The 20,531-nt window shown below is 43.6% G+C and overlaps 1 protein-coding gene across 1 annotated transcript in view; it reads left to right on the forward strand.

The window, feature by feature from the left end:
• SKAP1 (src kinase associated phosphoprotein 1) overlaps positions 1–20,531 on the forward strand; it is a 264,584-nt gene extending 244,053 nt beyond the window's left edge. Inside the window, exons 12-13 of the mRNA XM_087441032.1 lie at positions 18,030–18,138; positions 20,169–20,531. Coding sequence (XP_087297158.1) covers positions 18,030–18,131 — 102 coding nt within the window. The 3' untranslated portion in view covers positions 18,132–18,138; positions 20,169–20,531. The remainder of the gene's footprint in view (positions 1–18,029; positions 18,139–20,168) is intronic.

A 20,531-nucleotide genomic window follows, 5' to 3' on the forward strand; every position in this document is an offset into this window, starting at 1 on the left:
GGCTGTTGTATTTTCAAGAGATACCAAAGAACATGGGGAGCCTCCCCACCTGTTTTTTTTTTTTAACCAATCCCCCTTCCCCTCCTCCATTACTAAAAGCTAATATATCAGAGTTTAACTCAGCGAGAATATTTTACTGTGCTGGTTCTATCAGGCTTCTCTCTCCATCTCCTGGAAGGTCCTGAGTCCATTTTCATCTCTTACCATTGTAGTAGTGCATAAGCTCCACCAGCTGCCTCCCTTCTCCATGCTGCTAATCCCTGCATGTCAGAGGAGGAAATGAGAAGCTAGAAGCTCAACTGAAGTTTCCCTCATAAAGCTTCATTCCAGTTAACGTTGGCTTGGGGAGCATTTCAGATTGGATTTACCTTTATTATATTACCTACATCAATAAGAGTCCTTGGACAGGAAAGAACCTTAAAAGGCCACCCAATCCATTCCCTTGCCTCTAAGAAACACAAATGAACCAATTCAGACAGATGGAAAAGGAGATTCCACCACCATTCTCAGCTCTCTGTCTATTCAGACGTTCCATAACTCCTAATGTCTGGAATTTTCTTTCATATGGATCCTAAATTCATTCCACTTTAGTCCCAGCTGGCTTCCTTTGTTGGAGTCAGTTACCCTCTGCAGCCTGCTTCTCAAACCTGGAGGAACGGAAATGACCCAACTTGAGGTTAGTCCAGAAAAATGGCATCTAGAAATCTCCATCTTACTTTTCTCTCTGGCCAGTAGAACCTTTGTCAGGCAAGAAAGGCCTGCTATTTAGGAACCTGGAGAACTCTATTTCCCTGAGAAATGCAAGACAAGACGCAACTGGGTGCAGCTCAGCTTACCCGGACTGGTTTCCAGACCTGTAAAATGCGGGAGTTGTGTTGGATGACCTCTAAGGTTCCTTCCACCTCAAACATTCCCGTTCTAAACATAGTGAGGCTGCAAAACAGCTAAAGAAATTCCACATAAAATGTGTTTTAGCTTTAATTATTTATTCAGAGTAAACAAACCAAAAAATTCCAATTACGAGCTTTGTTGTTTTTGACCTTCATAAATGCATCTGGTTTCCCCCTCTCTCTTTGTATGATAAAAGAAATATTCTGAAGGTGGGGGGGCAGATGGAGAACAGGAAGTGGCCCCTGGATGGGGCAGTGGGGTGGAAGGGAGGAGGAGGAGCCTAACAGCTTTATTCTTGGGCTCCTGCTGCTCCCTGCTGTTTCTAAATAGTTGCCCCAGTGTGACCCAACCTTGAATCCTAGAATCCTAGGGCCAGGAGAGTCTGTGAGGCCTAGACACTTTGGGCAGGAATGATCCCAGAAAGAAAGCTATTTATCCTTTTTAAAAAAATTTTTCCAGAGAGGATGATTGACTGGGCAAGAGAGATGCACCCCATTGATAACCAAATGCCTATCACCTGTCCTATTCTTGGAGAAGCAAGTTGTTAACAGATGGGTTACTTATGTGGCCCTGAGCAAAGTCACTTCATCTTGCTAATCCTCAATTTCCTCATCGGTAAAAATTGGGATCCTTTCTATTCATAGGGTGTTGTGATGCTTACGTTAGAGAATTTGAGTAAAGAAGTGCCTGGCATGTAGGAGATGGTAACTATTACTTTAGTCCCCTCTTGTCCCCTCTTTTCCATTAACAATAAAGTAAACCTTTCGGGTCAATTTTGGGTATTTATTGAACATTCTAGGAGTTTAATAAATTATTGGTGAATTGAAAGAGAAAAAAAGGTAGTCTGTCCTGCCAAGAACTCTTCAGAGAGATGCTCAAAAGCACAAAAGGTTCTCACCTGGAAATTAGAAAACCTTCCAGCGAAGAGGCCTACATGGAAATCCACCGTGTGTTTCCCGGTCTGAGAGATTTCGTCACTGACAAAATTGATGGGTTGTTCCAACTTCTCGTTTGAGGAGAGGCCGGAGCCCATGTTTCCAATCTCTAAAACAGTAACCAATGGCACAGTCAGCAGGACTCCCACTGACCTCCCCTAACACATCCATACATTCCTAGGCCCCATGCAGTTTCATGCCCACTTAATTCTCTGAGTTCCAATTTGGGTCTTAAAATATATTAAAGGGAGATTTTAATAACGAAGCAGATCTGTGCATCCAGTGGATGTTCCCACGTTCCTTTTGGGCCCTGATATTTCTGAACAGCTTTTTCTGGGGCTGAGCTCCACTTCCTCCCCGTGCAGGGACGCGGCTCAGGCCACAGCGGGGTGTTTAGCGCCCTTCAGTGGCTCCAGATTGTGGTGCTTGTGCAGGTCTCCTCATACGTAACCGATGGCTCCTGAGAGCCTGCCTCTCGTAAATTACTTCCCACGATGCCTGCGACCACCGTAGAATTCAAGTTTGAATAGAGCAGGAAAAAGGTGTTTGAAAGGCCTGTTCACTCAGCTGCATTTTAATTTCCTTTTCAATCTTGTCCCAATTAATTTCACAGAATTAATCTCACAGAAGCAAACTCGGCAGCGTTGAGGCTGCGGTTTTAGTATGGCGGTCGCTCTGCCTGCACGTGAAATAGGAGCTAATATAAAAATCCATCTGCTGTGTTTGAAATACACGCCGGCTGCTGCTCAGTCCTGTCTGACATTTCAAACATCAACAGCGGGGAAAAGTGATTTGGGGGTTAGTGGCCATCAGTACTTGGCAGTGGTTCAATAACAGGTGTACTCCGAAAATCCATTCAGCCTGGGCACCAGGCATGACAGGGCAGATGCTGAATCACCCTCCATGCAGCATCACCGTTCCCTGGCTTCACTCCTTTTATCTCAGGATCGTAAGGCCATTCTGTGGACTGCACTGCTCTGGGCATTTGTTATAAGTGGGAGAATGGGAAGTAAGAAGCCTCTGTTTGGATAAGACAAGTCACAAGTCCCAGCTTTCAGAGAACTGACTGTGTCTTCCTGGCTCCGAGGTCTTTCACTAGGGAGCCTCCTTCCTAAATAATAAAGGTGCTTGTTCTACTATGTGAGATAACCTAAACGCCCAGTTAAAAATTAAGCCTCCTGTTCCAGAAGTAATTTATAGTAGTAACGTGAGCTGTCCAGCAGATAAGGGCGAATTAAAGAATTCTAGTCTTTCTCAATTGACTGGAAAGGAGAAGTGGTCCCTGAATGAGGTCCTCCATTTAAGGTAAACCAAGTCGGTAGGCTCCATCTCTTGGGCTTGCGTTGTGTGCCTCACGAGTTGGCCTTAGGCTCCTCCAAGGTTTGTCCAGCTACTTATTCCCGTGGAAATCAGCCTTGAAGCAATAAGTTGGGCACCACATAAGGTTCATGCTTACATGGTGGCTTAGCTGGGGTGGGAAGATATTCCCGTGGCCCAGACACACTGTGCTTTGGTTGTCTTCTCTGCTGGTGCAGTTGATGTGGAAACAGGGAGCCTTACAGGCAAGGTCAAGTTTAACATCGAACACACAATGCTGTCAGATGGCCATGGGCCATATGTAGACAAGAGACACTGACTTTGTCACCCTGGATGACATTTAAGCTTCCAGCACTGGGTTGGAGCTACTTAAACTCAGGCTAGATCCCGGCTCCAAACCCAGCTCCTAATTCTCTGAATGCAGCAGGCTGTTCCCGGCACACCTGGACTATGTTAACATAACACCGTGTCTGTTAGGGTGGGATTTTTAAAGCCCAGTGCTCTCCACCTACTCCCTCAAAGGACTACTTAAAGAATGTAGACCTTTCCCCTTCCTTGACCCCATCCTCCCCAAGGAGATTTGTATGTTGTAAAAATTATCTGAATGCAGCAATACTTCCTCTTTTAAGTGTGCTTAGTTGAATGTGACAACAACCCTCATAAAAACAGATAAGTTAATTCCTTCAATTGCTTTAAATGAAGGATTTTTTTTTTTTTTAATTTCAGGGCTCTGAGGGAAAGGAGGTGTTTGGTGACATCTAGTGTCCATTTAGGACTTCCTCAGGCACTATACCCTCTGCTGGGCTGGGTGGGGGATGGGCAGGGTTATTTGCAAGGTAATTTGGGGGTAGTAAGTGGGGAGAATATAGGCCTGGGGCGCAGGCTGCCCAAACAGTGTGATGAAACTGATCAATGCCTGTCAAAGAGCTATTATTCACCTCTGACCTAACCAGAGGGGGCGGGTGAGGGGGATACCATTGGAAAATATCTTTTCTTATTTATGATGATATGAAAGAGAAGCAGAAGCTGTCCCCACCACCCCATTTCATGTTAACAAGCAGGTCAACACTGTGCTGTGATGACGAAGATGATGATGATGATGGTGTTCTCTCTCATTAATAACCCCTATGGGAGGCTATAGAGTTAGGAGGATAGGAATGGGATTTGGGGTCAGCTGGAAGGCAACGGTCATACACCGGTCAAATTCAGTAGAGGCCATTCCTTTCCCCCAGACAGGAACCAATCGTCTAGAACAAACCCTGGCAGCCTCATTCCTTCCAGGTAATTTTTATAAATGAGGGGACACCCATTCCAAGAGAGGACAAAAAGGAGAGGGTGTTTGTGTGTGTGTGTGCATATGCGTATATGTAAACCTGCTAACAAGAGGCCCAACTGCATATCAGCCCTATCCTCAAAACCCTGGCCATTTATTACAAAACCCGTTTTTAAAAAAGAGAATAAAATTGGCATTTTCCACTTTAATCTCCTTACTCCTAAACTGTTGTCCGGGACAGGATTGTTCATTTTCACACACACACACACACACACACACACACACACACACCCCTGTCAGTCAGGTGGAAAGTCCCAGATCAGATAATTAACTATGAGGCCCAGACAGAAATGTTTACCTAGAACCACATAAGCTGTGGCAGGGTTAGGTTAATGCTCAGAATCACCCGATGCTTTACAAACTCCAGTGTAAAAAATTCCAGCCATTTATTTTGCAGTGAATTTATAACAAATGCTGTTAAAGCCTTCGTCTTTTGACAGAGGTAATAATAAATTCACTGTTAAAGACGGTAGTTTAATTCCTTATACCTCCAATACTGCACAGAATAAACCATATTCATCACTGAGTAATTTTTTACCACATAAATCTTTAAAACTAACCGGTGAAGGCTGTTGAGACTGAAATATTGTGAATTTATTAGATATGCCCATGTAGTATTGGATTCAGAGGTTTCCATTCGAATATATTATGGGGAAAATTTGTGTCTTTAACTGTGACATTCCCTCCATTTCCCACTGCCAGTATTATAACAAGCAGCTCCTCCAGAGTCAACTGCACGTTTATTAGACAGAGATTTAGTAATAAACTCCTCACTAATCTGCCAAAGAGGCTGGATGACATTTTGGTGAGATGCTTTATTTAAAAGGAGTCACAAAAGCTTTGTTTCTGTGTAATTATTTTCTCAAAAGGAACTCAGCCTCCCCCAACCTCTGTCTGCCAGTGTTTCTTGGTAGTGTATGGATCCAGCTTTCCAACCAAACTAGCAAAATATTGAAGCAAATTATAACCTCATTGCAAACATACCGGGCAGTAACTTTTACGCAGTTTATAGGATTAGTTATCAGGGGCTTGGGGTAATTGGTTAGAACACAGAAAAGCTAGAATTAGCAGACATTGCCAGCCATATGGTAATATTGAAGGCTAATAAAAAGATTATATTAATTCTCAAACTAGAAATAATAGACAATGGTTTCAGAAAACTTGCTATTTAAAAACTTTCATCTTGACGTATGACACATTAAAGATACAATTAAATCCTCCGATTTGAACAAAAATCCTTTTACTCTACCTTATTAATTTTGAGTGAAAATCTGTGCTTCTTAGATGAGAATATTCTGAACCTTTCTCACGATTTGCTAGTGAAGCGACATTTAAACTAACCAATTGATTATGTCAAATTGTAATGCCCTCTCCAGTTTAATTAAGGAAACATTAATATTGCTAGAATGAAAAATATTTTTTCTGTTAGATGCAGAAATGTGCATCATATTTTTAGCAAAGAACTTTGGCAGTTTCTCTGTTCCCACTAATATTCTGTATTTGGGAAGAGTCCAGATACTAAAAACTTCCAAGGAGCATTGTGAACTTTAAGATTTTTTTTTTTTAATAAAATAAAATCAAATAGGTTTCTAACTGTTAAACAAAGGAGAAAAATTTCCTGGCAGTGCAAGACTGCAGCCCATCAGAATAATTGTTAAAAGACAGAACCCGGCTAGAAAGATAAGCATAATACCAGCAATTAATATTCAGCATTTCACATTATAGGCAAGAGGATGTGTTTTTCTTTGTAATGTGGCTCATAAGGTAAGGGTGTTTGGAGCCAGACTCTGAGCTCTGTCTTCTTTTCGTGCATGAGGATTAAGGAGAAAAAAAACAGCGACAACAATCCCACTCCATCTGTAAATGAACAAACATCTTGATTTTATAGCTATTTGCTTTGTAAAACTGAGGAATGAAACAAAAATTACTGGATGCCTAAGTAACACTTTAATTCTGAATTCATTTACGCTGTAGCTATGTAGTTGTCACAAACCATAATGCAGTATTTAATTAAAATAACAGAAGTGCATCTAGATATGTCCTGGGGTAGCTATCACCAAATTATAGTCTATGCCATCCGTATTTTATTTATGAAATGGTAGATTCAAAGGTGCAACTAGGCTGATACAAAAGCATAAACATTTTAAACCTGCGTTTTTATAAGGGCTTTTTTTTTTTTCCTGCTGTGTCTTTAAATTTTTTCCTCCTATCGTTCGGAAGTTTTTTAGTGGGATTGTTTTGATGTCGATAAAGATCTAAAGATCTCTCTTTCTAACTCTTGCTTTTCAACTATTGACCTCCTGAGTCTTCTGGCTGTGAAATCCTCTGTCTGTTGTCATGGAAAGGCTTGTGAGGTTTCACAGAAGCCACTGCAAGCACGGGACATCTTAGCGGAACTTGGACGTGGATTCCAAGAGGGTAGGAAAAAAGCAAACCCTTTTCATGCTCAGTGTGCTTGTTCCCATACCATCTTCCTTGCGCCTTTTTTTTACACCTATAAATACCCGTTATAGTTTATATGCTTGCTTGCTTTACTTTGTGGATGTTCACATGCAGACATACTGCTCCTTTTCATAAACTCATAGCATCTATCTTACACACACCCACCATCTATCTCTTCGTTCACATTGGCTGTCCCATCCGCCTCCTTGTCTGCAGAATTATGTTCACCAAGGTCCCGATTTATAGGAAATAAATAATGAAAATGGAACGGACTGGGAAAGATAATCGAAACATTCAAATTGTTATTTTTCACTGTACTTTCCACAAACACAGCATCTATAAACACCTAAGCAAAGGTGTTGGCTAATTCCTAAAAAGCAGTGGAACATTCTGGCAGAGTGTGTCTCTAGATTCTATCTTTCCTGTTCTGTCTCTGTTGCTTTTTGATGCTCCAAGATCTCGCCGTATTTAAATGGCAAATGATGCCGTTTTATTATTTTCATTCTTTCTGCTTCTTATTTATCCTGTCTGTAATGACAAGTTTTTGTCATCATTTATCCTCTGTAAGATAATCCTAAGAGTTATAAAACAGAAACAATAATTGCTATCACCTTTTTAAAGAAAATAGCCCTTGCAATTACTGTATAAAGATATTCTGATAATAGTATCACTGGATCACAGCCCGATCCTACAGCAAGGGTCTTTTGGAGAGATGGTTTCTTATACACACTTGTAATTATTTTAGCCCCTTCACAGGTCACATAGAAAGTTAATTTCAATCGCTGCTAATTTCCATCCAACAAGAGTGCAGTACTTTAAACCACCCAAAATAATTGGATTCAAAACAAATTTAGGAAATTGAGTGTGTTAGAAAGCAAATAGAAATATCCTTTTGGTAAGGAGGAGGGTGAAAGTAGTAAAAATGGCCTTTTTTTCCTCCCTTCTTTCCCCTTCACAACTTTGCCATTAAAGTTGCACCTACAGCTAGAAGTTTGTCCGTGAAAAATGGTCATTTTGTTTCTCTGCTCAAAGAATGTTATTAAAATGCTAATTTAAAAGAAAAAGGAGTTAAATATCTAGCGATGGTGCATTCTAATTGCAACCATAATGAGCTCTCTAAATGTGCGTGCCCCTGACACACACAGAGCATAAACAGCAGTAAACAGATCATTAGTACCCGCGTTCATTTATTCTGGCGACCTTACCATGACCCCACCGAGGGTAGGGTGAAAAGCAGGTGGATCTGGCTGTGACACCCCCTAGAGGGATCCAGGAAATGAAGCTATAAGCGGTTGTCATGGAAACGCCTATGTGTGCAGATGATGTAACACACCGACAGGCTGTAGGGCTCCGCAACTGGGACGTTGCCTTTCCCTCGCCGGAACAATCTTGAGGATTAAATTATTCATTTCTTTAATTCACAAAGCAAAAGGAATCCTAATTTTCTTGGTGATGTGCAACTCTCTTCCATTTGTCTAAGTTCTGGAACACAGTGACTTGTCAACCCCTCTCTCTCCAAAACCTACCCCAGCTTCCTACATTCTAGCCCCAAGTCACTGAATCTGGCAAAATCAAGTAGAGGAAAGGCAGCAGAAATCTGACGCTCAACGTCTGTACTTAACAAGAGAAAATCTAAGATTGTAAGCTAGAATTGATAATATAGACAGTATCCCTTTCTGATGAGGGCATGTTGACCAGGGACTAAATGTATACCTGTCCTGAACAAGATGGCTTTGTTTGGAACAGGGCAGGGTCAAGGTGGTACCCAATGCAGAGAGTGTAAAGCAGAGAGGTACCAGCCCCAAACACACACATCACCCTAGCAAGGTGCAAGAAACAGAGAGAAGAGAAAACGAGCATCTGCTCACCCCCTCCCATGTCCAATTGAGCGACTGGAGATTAATAAAAATAATTCTTCAGAGAATGATTCCACTCTATCCTACCCTGGTTTGCACCAAACAGCCTCAATAACCTTACGGCAACAGTAGAATAACTTTTCTTCTTTTTTTAAAGGAAGCAGAAAAGACGATCTCTGGAAATTATTTTAAAATAAAAAATATCCCGGCCTGTGCCTCCCCCCGACCCCCCTCCCCATTGCACTTTAGATGAACCTGTGATATTGTAGCAATGGCCCTTGAAGTGCAGTGGGGAGGTGATTTAGGAGAATATTAAAGGCAATGTGGAGATTCAAGGCGCCTCTCTCAGGGAGATCTGGAGAAATACGCAGCACAGATGGGCCGAGCAGATTAAACATTTCCGTCACATTGTTTCCAAATTGTGTTGTGGTGCCTGAGGCTGGTACTGCGGTCAGAGCAAAACAGAGCAGTGCAGAGCTGCGTGCTGCACAGTTTATGGAATACATATTAATACGCCGGTCTCACATGGTATCACAATTCTATCAGCTCCGAAATGGTGCTGTCTCTATTGTTTCTGAATTCCGCACTTGGCACCTTGTTTCCTCCCATCTGCAACTTCTCTTTATCCTTTCTCCCTTCTGTAGGCAAAGTTCAAGTTGTGTGTTTCTTTCTCGTGTCTTTTTCTTTACAGCCCTGTTCCACCTTCCTTCTTACCTTCACAGCTTATGATTTCTCTGTCCTGCATATTCTGTGTTTTGCACACACTTCCATCACCAACAATGTCCGGTTTGTGCACAGGACCTGCACACCTCCCTCGCCTTGACTTGATCATTATCCACTCACACCCAGTTCAGGACATAAGCTTCAGACTTGAGGCTGAATATTCCCTTGCACTCAAGGGCTCTCAGACCCTCCATCCAGCTGACACATTCCTCTTCTCCTCAGAACACTCAAGCTTTGTAGAGTTGTCGCCATGCAACCACCAACTGCTTTTGCTGACCACCCAGCCTTTCTGTGTCCTCTTTCTTACACTCACATACCTTCCCTTGCCCCAGATCCAGGCCCATCAATCTCCAGGTTAGCAAGTTACCTGAAGTGTAACAATAAATAAAACTGGTTCAATTGAGGCAAATTTAATGATTCATTTTTATTATGATTTATAGACCAAAACTCTGAATAATGGGAAAAAGAGAAAATGATTGCCAAGAACTTAAAACATGGTGTAAAACAGCCTGGAGAGGCCGCCAAGCTACCCAAGGTTTCAGCCAACCACTGAGCTCCCATCCTTTCACAAGTTCCAACGCCACTAATCTACCATCCACCCAACTGGCCACTTCCTATCTCCTTCTGCAAAATCTCTTCCTTAAATAATTTGTGCTAAAAAACAGGCACCTGTTAGTCTTTAGTGAACAATTCCTGTTCTCAGCAGCTGGGAGGGTGCTGAGTTAAAGCCCTCAATTTATTTAATAATTTATGATACCCTCAGAAAGCATTAAATTTCCAGAGTTGGATTTTAGGAGTAGAGAAATTGTGGGCCAATCCAGAGTAAAAATATGATGTCTTTGGGTGACCCTGGAATATTACAATCTACTCTGCTTAGGAATTCAAATTTCCCATCTTTACTAATGATAATGTCTGATGCACAAGCACTAATAACAGAGGTAAGCAATCATAAACCAATAATTCTGTGATTGATTCTCCTTTCCCATACATATATCAAGCATTTATTGATCTTTCATGTTAGGGATTGATTGATTGTTCTCTTGAAGATGAATTCTCTTGTTTACAAGCACTGATATAGTGAACTTTGATGGGTAAAAGAACAAAAGTATGAAACGTTTTCCGGAAATCTTGTTTCACAGAGGCTTATCAAAGCCCAATTCAATGTGAAAAGAGAACATTTCTATTAGGAACATTCTCAGGGGAACTGACAGTGTCAAGCAGCTTGCTCCAAGAGCCATCATGTGGATTTGAATGGAAGCTATGAGAAGACACCACAACTTTTAAGTCACAGTTCAAGAGATGGTGCCTTAGAAGGAATAAGCAAGCTCCGTCGGCCTTTGAAGAAGGAACAGACTCTGCAGCTGGAGGGCTGAAGCTTAGGAAACCCATCACGGCAGGAATAAAGATTCTTGATTTCCTGTCACTGTATTTTTAAAGGGGGTGGATGGAGATGACCACACTGGGCCAAAGTGCAGATCCAGGCCATAAACATCATTGTATTTTCCCCCTAGAGCACTGGTTTGGAAACCATAGAGGGCTCATAAACTCTTGAGGATCTGATGAAAGGTCTGGGCCTCACCCCAGGGACGAGACACATGTACACGTGCACACAAAATTTTACACCAATTTCAAGGAGTTCAAAGATCACTTCACGGCCATCCACAGACAGGCCAGAGGTTCACAGACTCCAGTTTAAGAATCTGTGCCCTAGAGGATGGTGATTTCCTTTTGTTGGAACAGCCTAGGATTCACTGAGCCTAGAAATTGAATTCTCATCCCAAGACAGGATGGTCATTCCAGGTCATGTCTGTGCTACTCCAGGGGAGCCATGGAAGAGCTTATACAAATAGGAACCAGCAGGGAGGAGAGAAATTAAAATGTAGCAATCATGGAGTAGGGGTATTTAATCTCTTTTAAGGCTTATGATAGGCGCCTGCTGGTTTTCCCCCTTATATCCCCTGACACCTACTGACAGGGTATTTGCAGCACCACACAGGGACTCAGGGCCCTGTGACAGGAGGAGCACTGAGGAGGTCCATGATAGTCTTGAAACCATAAACAGCAATGGGAAACCACTGGAGGCAGAGTCAAGCTGTGCGACGTGCCCGTGGTTGGTGGCCATACTGCTTTTTGTTTATAGAATTTGCTGTTCTTTTTATGGCAGGTTTGGTAGGGTTTTTTTTTTTTCCCTTGTTGATGGAGATCAGCAGCATAAATCCTTTTATGGCAGTGTGCAATCCCCCATAAACACTTTTGATTGTTGCTGATGGTGAGCGCTGTGTCTATTTCAGGTTCACTCAATGCTCTGCTCAACCAGGCCAATAGCTTGTGCAACCAGATAATGGAGTCAAAATAGCTAACCTTCATTTTAAGACTCCTTCACTTGGGGGGGTTCAAGGAGGTGGGTCAAGGTTGATGTTGAGGGAAACAGATGTTTAATTAAGCCTAGAAATATTTATGATGAGAACAAACCACACATTGTACTATTTTCGAGTGAAAGCCTTCTTAAAAGACTTGGGGAGGCCCGCCCCATGGTGTAGCGGTTAAGTGCGTGCGCTCAGCTGCTGGCGGCCCGGGGTTCCAAACCCCAGGTGCGCACGGACGCACCGCTTGTCAGGCCATGCTGTGGCGGCGTCCCACATAAAGTGGAGGAAGATGGGCACAGATGTTAGCTCAGGGCCAGTCTTCCTCAGCAAAAAGAGGAGGATTGCCATGGATGTTAGCTCAGGGCTGATCTTCCTCACAAAAAAAAAAAGACTTTGGGGCAAGAAGCAAGCACTGATAGGAAGGGTTTGGGTTTTTTTAAATAGCTTTTTATATTCTTCTCTGAAGCATCTTCAATTAACAATTCTGTATAATTAATGTCTTAGCTCTATCTAATACACAGTGTATATAGTGTTACAGGGGAGCCTATATAATTCTGATTCCCTAACATTGTCACTTGTAGGTATGTATCCCCACCCTGAAGGCAGAAACACTTCCCATTGAGGATTTCAGGTCTCCTGGGAGCATCTCGGTATTTTTCTGATCTTTCCAAACATCTGGGCAAAAAGAAGTCAACTTTATTGAAAACGATCTCAGGAATTCAGTTCTCTCTGCCATCCCAAAACTAAAATCCAAGAATCAGCAACTTAATAAAAATGCAGTAAATTAGCACCTCTAGACAAGAGCAGAGTTCATTCAGAGCTGGGGTCTGCCTGGCTGAGCCAGTACTCTCTCCATTTTAATAGTTTAATAAAAATTAGCATAATTAACGAACATCTGTATGATCCAGAGTGGTGCAATTTGGCACTTGGAAACGAGGGCTTAAACATGATTGCTGTGAGTTTAATGTTGTTTTAATTCTTTTTGGCACTGTGCAGTGAAATAAACGTTTGGTGGTGATAGTTCTCGGCCGGATCTCATTTGCATTTTTCTCCCTTTGATTATGAGCAATTGTGGACTCCCCAGCAATTCATCAAAGTAGAAATTATTTTAAAATACCTCGTGGTGTTCAGACTGGGCTGGAGCAATGCATGGGGGGTGGTAGTGGAAGAGGCTAGAAGTTTTCCATTCATGCTTTAAACATCTCAGCCCTGCAGCCCTTTTCGGGTATCCAGCCAAGGGATGAAATCTGGATAAGACAGTCAGAGTGCAAGACCTGTAGGTGCTTTGATTAAGCTCCTAGGCTCCCACAGCAGGATACATATGGTCTCTGAGACTGTGCAATCCTCCTTACACTTCTGCCTGCTCTTTTGTTTTGAAGGGCAGAGAGTTGATTTCACTCATTTCCGTTCTCACCACTGTGGTGAAACCACCACATCTGTGGTCGGCAGGGTCAGTGTTCCCCTCCAGCAAGAGCGCCCTGACTGGGAGCCCGGACTTTGCAGGTGTCCTGCTGTGCCTCATCTGCTTCCTGTTTGCACCCTCTTCGAGTCGGCAGAGAGGGCCTTCCCAAGGCTCGGTCCCTACTCCTGGCTAAAGGGGCCTGCTGCCAAGCTTCACGATCCCTAGGGAGAGAATGCCCTAAGGGAGCCCCTCAGGTGATGAAGATGACAGCATCTGGCAGGTAGAAGACCACACTTCACACATGTTTAGGCAAGTTGACTTTGATCAGAAGACTGTCAGATAGGGGCCGGCCCTGTGGCTTGGTGGTTAAGTGCGCGCGCTGCGATGCTGGTGGCCCGGGTTCGGATCCCGGGTGCGCATCGAGGCACCACTTCTCCGTTCATCCTGAGGCCGAGTCCCACATACAGCAACTAGAAGGATGTGCAGCTACGACACACAACTATCCACTGGGGCTTTGGGGGGAAAAATAAAATAAATAAAATCTTTAAAAAAAAAAAAAAAAGAAGACTGTCAGACAACATTGTGCCCACGCTCTATGAGATAGCAGAACTAAGGCTAGCGTTTTTATGAGTTACAGTAAGAGAGGAAAACAGAGTATCTGTTTCCCCTTCACAGCAAGGCCGCGTAGACGTGGCATTCCGGCGACGTCCTAACACAAGGCAACACTACAAGAAAACTTAAGGCAGAAACTGCCCTAACTTCAGTATTGGGAAATGGACAGTGACATAACTTGTACTGAGAGGAGCTCTGAAATGTCCTGACAAGCATAGGCTAAGGAATTCTGGGTGATTTCCCATAAGGCAGTGCAGACTTTGGGGGAAGTTGGCCAGGGGGAGGGAGGGAATAAGAAAGTGTGGTGGAGACAGTGGGGGACAGGTGCTGGACACATTCATTTATTTAAGGCTGATTTTTAAAAGGTAATTCCCTGTTGCTTTTAGGATCAACTCAGTAGTCTCACTTCTTATGGCATTGGAGACTCTCTTCATGGTATTTAGGGAGCCATTTGGGGAAACTGTCTCCAAAGGCAGTTGCTCTCTTCCTGTCACAGCTAGTTCAGTCACCAGGGGAATATCTTGGAGTTAGTTGTAACTAAAGCTGCTCAACTGAAAGTATAAATCCCCACTGCTCCCTTCATGTCTTCATAACCTCATTTAACAAGTATTTTTTGGCCCCATTCTGTGCCGGGTACCATGCTGAGTGCTGGGAATACAGCAGCAAACAAAACCAACAAGAGCCCCGCTCTCCCGGAACTTTCCACGTAGCGACTGGCACTGAGACAAAGGCAGGCAGATATAAGGCAGCATGATGAACTCATTTCCGGGAAAGCACAGGACACAGCACTGTGGACCACATGGCTGGTGCCCCCACACCATCAGAGGGTGGCAAGGAGAGCCTTCCAGAGAGTCTAGAGACTCAGGGATTCAGATTTGAAGGCTGCTTAGGAGTGAGCCCCATGAAAGGGCAGAGGAAAGTAGAGGCTAAACAGGCAGAGGAAAGGCTCCAAGATGAGAGCACCTGTGGCCCATGGGAGTAGCTGAGACAAGTTCTGTTTTACCAAGGGTCCACCAGATTTAGGGGGTAGATCACAAGGCTGGGCAGTGAGCAGGACCAGGTCACGCAGGGCCTTGTCCACCTTGTTAAGAAGTTGACAGTAGGCAGTGGGAACCCACTTAAAGGGTTCAAGCAGAACAGTGATGTTGTCAATGTACATTTTAGAAAGATTCTGGCTACAGAATGAAGAATAGATTGGAGGGGAACAAGAAAGGAGGTACAGGAACTAATTTGGAGGTAGTTTCTGTACTCCTCATGAGAGATGACAGTGACATAACTCTGGGGTATTCAGTGGGAATGGAGAGAAGTGGATAGATTCCATTAATATTTTGGAAAGAGAACAGACAGAACTTGAAGACCGATTGGGAAAGGAGGGTGAAATTGGGAATGACTCTTCGGTCTCTGGCTTGAGTAACTGAGTGCATAGTAGTACCACTCACTGAGATACAAAACACAGTGGGTAAAGATATTTTGGGAGTGGGAATGGAGATCGAGGTAGGATGATGGGTTAAATTTATAGTCTTGAGCAGCTTGACGGACACACACTTGGGTATTGGGATCCAACACTTAGATCTGGGCTGGAGCTATGGTTGTGAGTCATTTACACAGACATGGTGGCTAGACCACAGAGGTGTATAAGATTGCTCAAGGAAAGTGCATCAAGAAGAAGGCTGGGGGCTGGCCCCATGGCTTAGCGGTTAAGTGCGTGCCCTCCGCTACTGGCGGCCCAGGTTCCGATCCCGGGCGCGCACCAATGCACTGCTTGTCTGGCCATGCTGAGGCCACGTCCCACATACAGCAACTAGAAGGATGTGCAACTATGACATACAACTATCTACTGGGGCTTTGGGGATTAAAAAAAAATGGAGGAGGATTGGCAATAAATGTTAGCTCAGAGCCGGTCTTCCTCAGCAAAAAAAAAAAAAAAAAGGATTAGCATGGATGTTAGCTCAGGGCTGATCTTCCTCACAAAAAAAGAAAGAAATAAGAAGAAGGTTGGGATAGAACCTTGGAGAATAACTACATTTAAAAGAGTGATAGAGGAAGATGAGTTTGCAAGGGAGAATGAGAAGAAGCAACCAGGGAGGTAGGAGGGAAAACAGGAGACTATATTTATCATAGAAACTAAGAGAAGAAAATGCCTCAGGAAGGCTCCATAGTGCCAGCACTGCTAAGAGATCCAGTTGGTTAAGGACTGAGAAGTACCTGTAGAATCTGAACAATGAGGAGGTTATAGGAGACCATGGAGAGAAAGTGTAAGTGGAGAGATGGAAGCAGGAGCCTGATTAGAGTGGCTTGAAGAGTGACTAGAAAACAAGAAGTTGGGGCAGTAAGTGAAGTAAACTCTTTCAGTAAGTTTGTGAATTGGCAGTCGGCATAGACTAGTAGAAATGGGAAGGAGATGTGGGGTGGGGACTATTTAATAATTGTTTTCAAAGACAAAGAAACTTGAACACATTTCGGTGCTGATGGAAGGAGCCATATACATTAGAGGCAGAGGTCAGACCCCAGAGAACCTCGTCTCTTAGAAAGAAAGAAAGCAGAAGGGTTACAGATGCATGTTCTGAGGGATAGTCTTAAACCGAAGTACATGTTATGAGGGATAGTCTTAAACCAGGACTTAAACCTTTCCTCCACTTTAATGGGGTTGTCAATACAAGTAAGTTCCTGTTTTGGTGGCTGAAGATTGACAGATCTGATGGCTTCTCTTTTCTCTTTGAAGGTGGAAAAGAGATCATCTGCTAGGAGAGAGGGGAGAGGCAGAGCTGGAGGAGGGGAGATATGCTACCAAAAAGAAACAAAAAGATAACCAGTTGGGGCCAGCCCGGTGGCACAGTGGTTAAGTGCACGAACTCTGCTTCGGCGGCCGGGGGTTCGCAGGTTGGGATGCCAGGCGCCGACCATCACACCGCTTGTCAAGCCATGCTGTGGTGGCGTCCCATATAAAGTGGAGGAAGATGGGCACGGATGTTAGCCCAGGGCCAATCCTCCTCAGCAAAAAAAGAGGAGGATTGGCAGTGGATGTTAGCTCAGGGCTGATCTTCCTCACAAGAAAAAAAAAAAAAGATAACCAGTTGGCCAGGAATTTTATCGTGTTACCAATCTGGTTTTCTTTTTTTTTTCTAATAGAATTCAGCAGCCAGGTGTGCAAAAACAGATAGTTAGCTCCATGGTACCCCAAATCCAGTTGAACTGGTATTTCCCATGCTATTTCCCATGTATTCCTAAATTTTACTTCCTTCAAAAGAAAGAAAACATTTTCTGGTGCTTTCAGGAATAGTCTCATAATGTTCAACATCTGCTGTGTTGTTGAGCAGCTCTTCTGTATTCAAGGAGTTTCATTCTCAACCCCGTGACCGCCCCTTCTTTTAAACCCTCTAATTCCCTTTCTTGTTTGCCCCTCTCTGTGGCTCTTATGTCCTGCCTGTCATTAGTGATGTACCTGTCAACCTCTCACCTCTTCCAGGGGAGGAATCTAATGTTTAGAGCACCTACTATGTATCAGAGACTTTGAATTGTTTTCACTAATACAGCATCACTAATATCCCCACAACAAAGAGGAGGCGTGTTATTATCCCTACTCTTACCAAAGAGGAAGTGAAAGCTAGGAGAATCTAAGGTCACATGACTACTAAATGACCAAGTGGAGATCAGATCCCAGTCTGTCTGCCTCCAAAGCCCATTACTCTATGCTGTAAGCTCCCAGGGAGCAAGCAATGTCCTGATTCATCATTATGTATCTCATGGGAACTCAAACAGCACTTTGCACATAGAAGATGCTTGGTAAATATTATTGATTTGAACTATGACCTGACTCCCTGAATATCTTTAGTGTTCCGGCATTTTAGGGTATGCCCAACTTTCTCTGAAGAAGCCATTCCACTTTGCTTGGTAAAAAGACATGCTCTTTAGATTCAGCAATGGCATCAAATGTGCTAAGTTTACAATGTAGATAGGAAGATGGCAAAATGAAAGTGGAGTTTGCTTTCCTCCTCTAGACTTTTTAAAATTTAATAATCCCAGCAGGGGGATTGACTCATACTGATAGTGTCAACAAAGAAACCACCCAACACAAAGAACCTCGCAGTCACCATAAGAGATTAACAGAAGCGACCAAATTCCAACTGAAACCATCCTCTTTTCATTTTTCAGGAGTATAACATGTATGGCTGGTGGGTCGGAGAACTGAACAGCCTCATTGGGATTGTTCCAAAGGAGTATCTCACCACTGCCTTTGAAGTGGAAGAAAGATGAAGCCCAGGTATCCAATTACCAGTGGATTTGTTGTTCATGCCTTCGTTTCTCTGTGAAGGATGAGATTTGCCAGTGCAGTAGCTTTTCTTCATTTCCAAAAGTGATGCTAATGATGCACCATTGAAAGAGGATGGGTCTGAAAGTGTTTTTCCTAAATTGAGGGCTGTGTCAGTTAGGATTAGGTCCAACTACATGTGACAGACAACTCAAAATAACAGTGATTTAATTAACATAGAAATGTATTTTTCTCTTCTGTAAAAATCTGGAGGTGTGTGATCCAAAGTATCTAGGTCCTAGGCACCTTCTCTTTTTGCTCCACTGTGTTTGGCCAACATTCCCAAGGTTACCCCGCAGCCCAAGATGGATGCTCCAGCTATCATGTCTGTATCCTACGCAGCAGGAAAGATAAAATGAAAGGAGATGGGCGCATGCTCTCCTTTTAAGGACACTTCACAGATGTTCCACATACCACTTCTGCTTACATTCCATTGGCCAGACACACCAAGTTGTGTCCAGCATAAAAGTGGAAAGGGGGTTCATTAATAAATAAAAAGGAGAGATGAGGCTGGCCCGGTGGCATAGTGGTTAAATTTGCACGCTCTGCTTTGGAGACCTGGGGTTCGCAGGTTCGGATCCCAGGCGCAGACCTAGACACAGCTCATCAAGCCATGCTGTGGCGGCATCCCACGTATAGAATACAGGATGATGGGCACAGATGTTAGGTCAGGGCCAATCTTCGTCAGCAAAAATAGGAAGAATGGCAACAGATGTTAGCTCAGGGCTCATCTTCCTCACACACACACACAAAAAAAATGGAAAGATGGATATTGGGGGACAGCTAGGAATTTTTGCCACAAGGATGGCTCTGGGTTTCTTTATCGCCAGCTCTCAAATCCAGGGCGCCATTTCTCCCAAATGCCCATATATTACAATATGGTTGGCCAAGATTAGGAATCCAGTATGAGGATTCCTGTGGAACATGATCAAATTTACTTTTAGGTAATAAGAACATGGCTTGCATTTCATGAGCAAGAACCATATCACATTTTAAAACAGTGGAGTGAGTGCTTGCTTTGGGTGGGGTAACCATAGGAGTTGCTTTGGCGCAGAGTGGGCTTTGTTTAGAATTGGGGGATGATGGAGGGCACCCAAGGCTAGCATGACATCACTAGCTCCATCTTCCAGCCTGAAATAGGAGCAGCCTTTATTGCTGGGGGTTAAGGATGATGTGTGACAGTGATACAAGCCGTCCTTGGCATCTTCCAGACCAGGGCCCACTCTAGTGTGCAGCAGCAGCTGAGTGGATTCATTTAGGAAAATACATAAGGATAGATCTTACTCTCCGATGCCCTTGTACAAACATGAAGCACCAGCTCGGGCCTGTTGCTCAAGGTCCGACTTGATGACTTTCCCACTGAGGACTCCATTTCCTGGCCATGAAAGCAGAAGGGTGGAATTTTTCTGTCAAATCTAAACAAATTCACCCTGTTTCCCTCTGTCGTTTATTTAATGACAGAGTTGTTTATCTCCCCATTCTCTTTGACCCAACAGTTCCACATCTGGGAGCTTATCCTACAGCTACACTTGCGCACACGCAAATGATGTACACACAAGGCTATTCGTCTGTAAGAGCAAACCACTGGAAATGACCTAAATGTTCGATAGAGACCTAGTCAAATAACTGCAGTACATTCATAGAATTGAATACGATGCAACAGTGAAAAAGAAAAGGAAGCTCTCTGCACTCATGTGGCACACATTCTGAGATATGCTGGTAAACAAACAAACAAAAAAAGCAGTGAAGAAGGGTAGGCCTAATATGCTCCATTTGTGTAAAAAGGGAGTCTCCAATTACTTAGATATGCAGGCGATATCTCTGAAAGGAGAAAGAAAATGATAACATGGTCCTCTCTGCAAGGACAGAGACACTGCATGACTGTGAGACAGGGTAGGAGGGAGACAGTTTTACTCTCTGCCCTTTAATACCTTCTGTATTTTGAATCATAAAAGCAAATTTATGTCTTTTTCCTCCTTTAGGACACATATCCTTCTCTCTATCCTGCCTTTATGAAGAAACTTGATCATCAAGAGCCGCACTCCCCACCCCTGCCGCCCCACCAGCACCACAGACCCCTCCCTTTACTGACCCTGGGCTCTGACGCCTTGCAGTGACTGTAAACCACCAATAAGACGAGTAGGAAGAGGCATATTCGGCAAACCTGTTACTAGACCTGCGTTGTCATCGCTCATCCCATCTCTAAACGTGTCCCCACATCCACTTCTCCCTTTTCCACAGGCTTGTCACAGAGAAGGTGTGAGAGAAGGAAACTCTGGAGGAGGAAGTTGCTGGTTGTTTCGGCTGGTTTGAAAAACACAAATAAACTTTCGATTTGGTTCCCT

The sequence above is a fragment of the Ceratotherium simum genome, chromosome 16 (genome assembly GCF_057802395.1).
Source record: "Ceratotherium simum simum isolate JZ-2026a chromosome 16, ASM5780239v1, whole genome shotgun sequence".
In the NCBI taxonomy this organism is placed as follows: domain Eukaryota; kingdom Metazoa; phylum Chordata; class Mammalia; order Perissodactyla; family Rhinocerotidae; genus Ceratotherium; species Ceratotherium simum.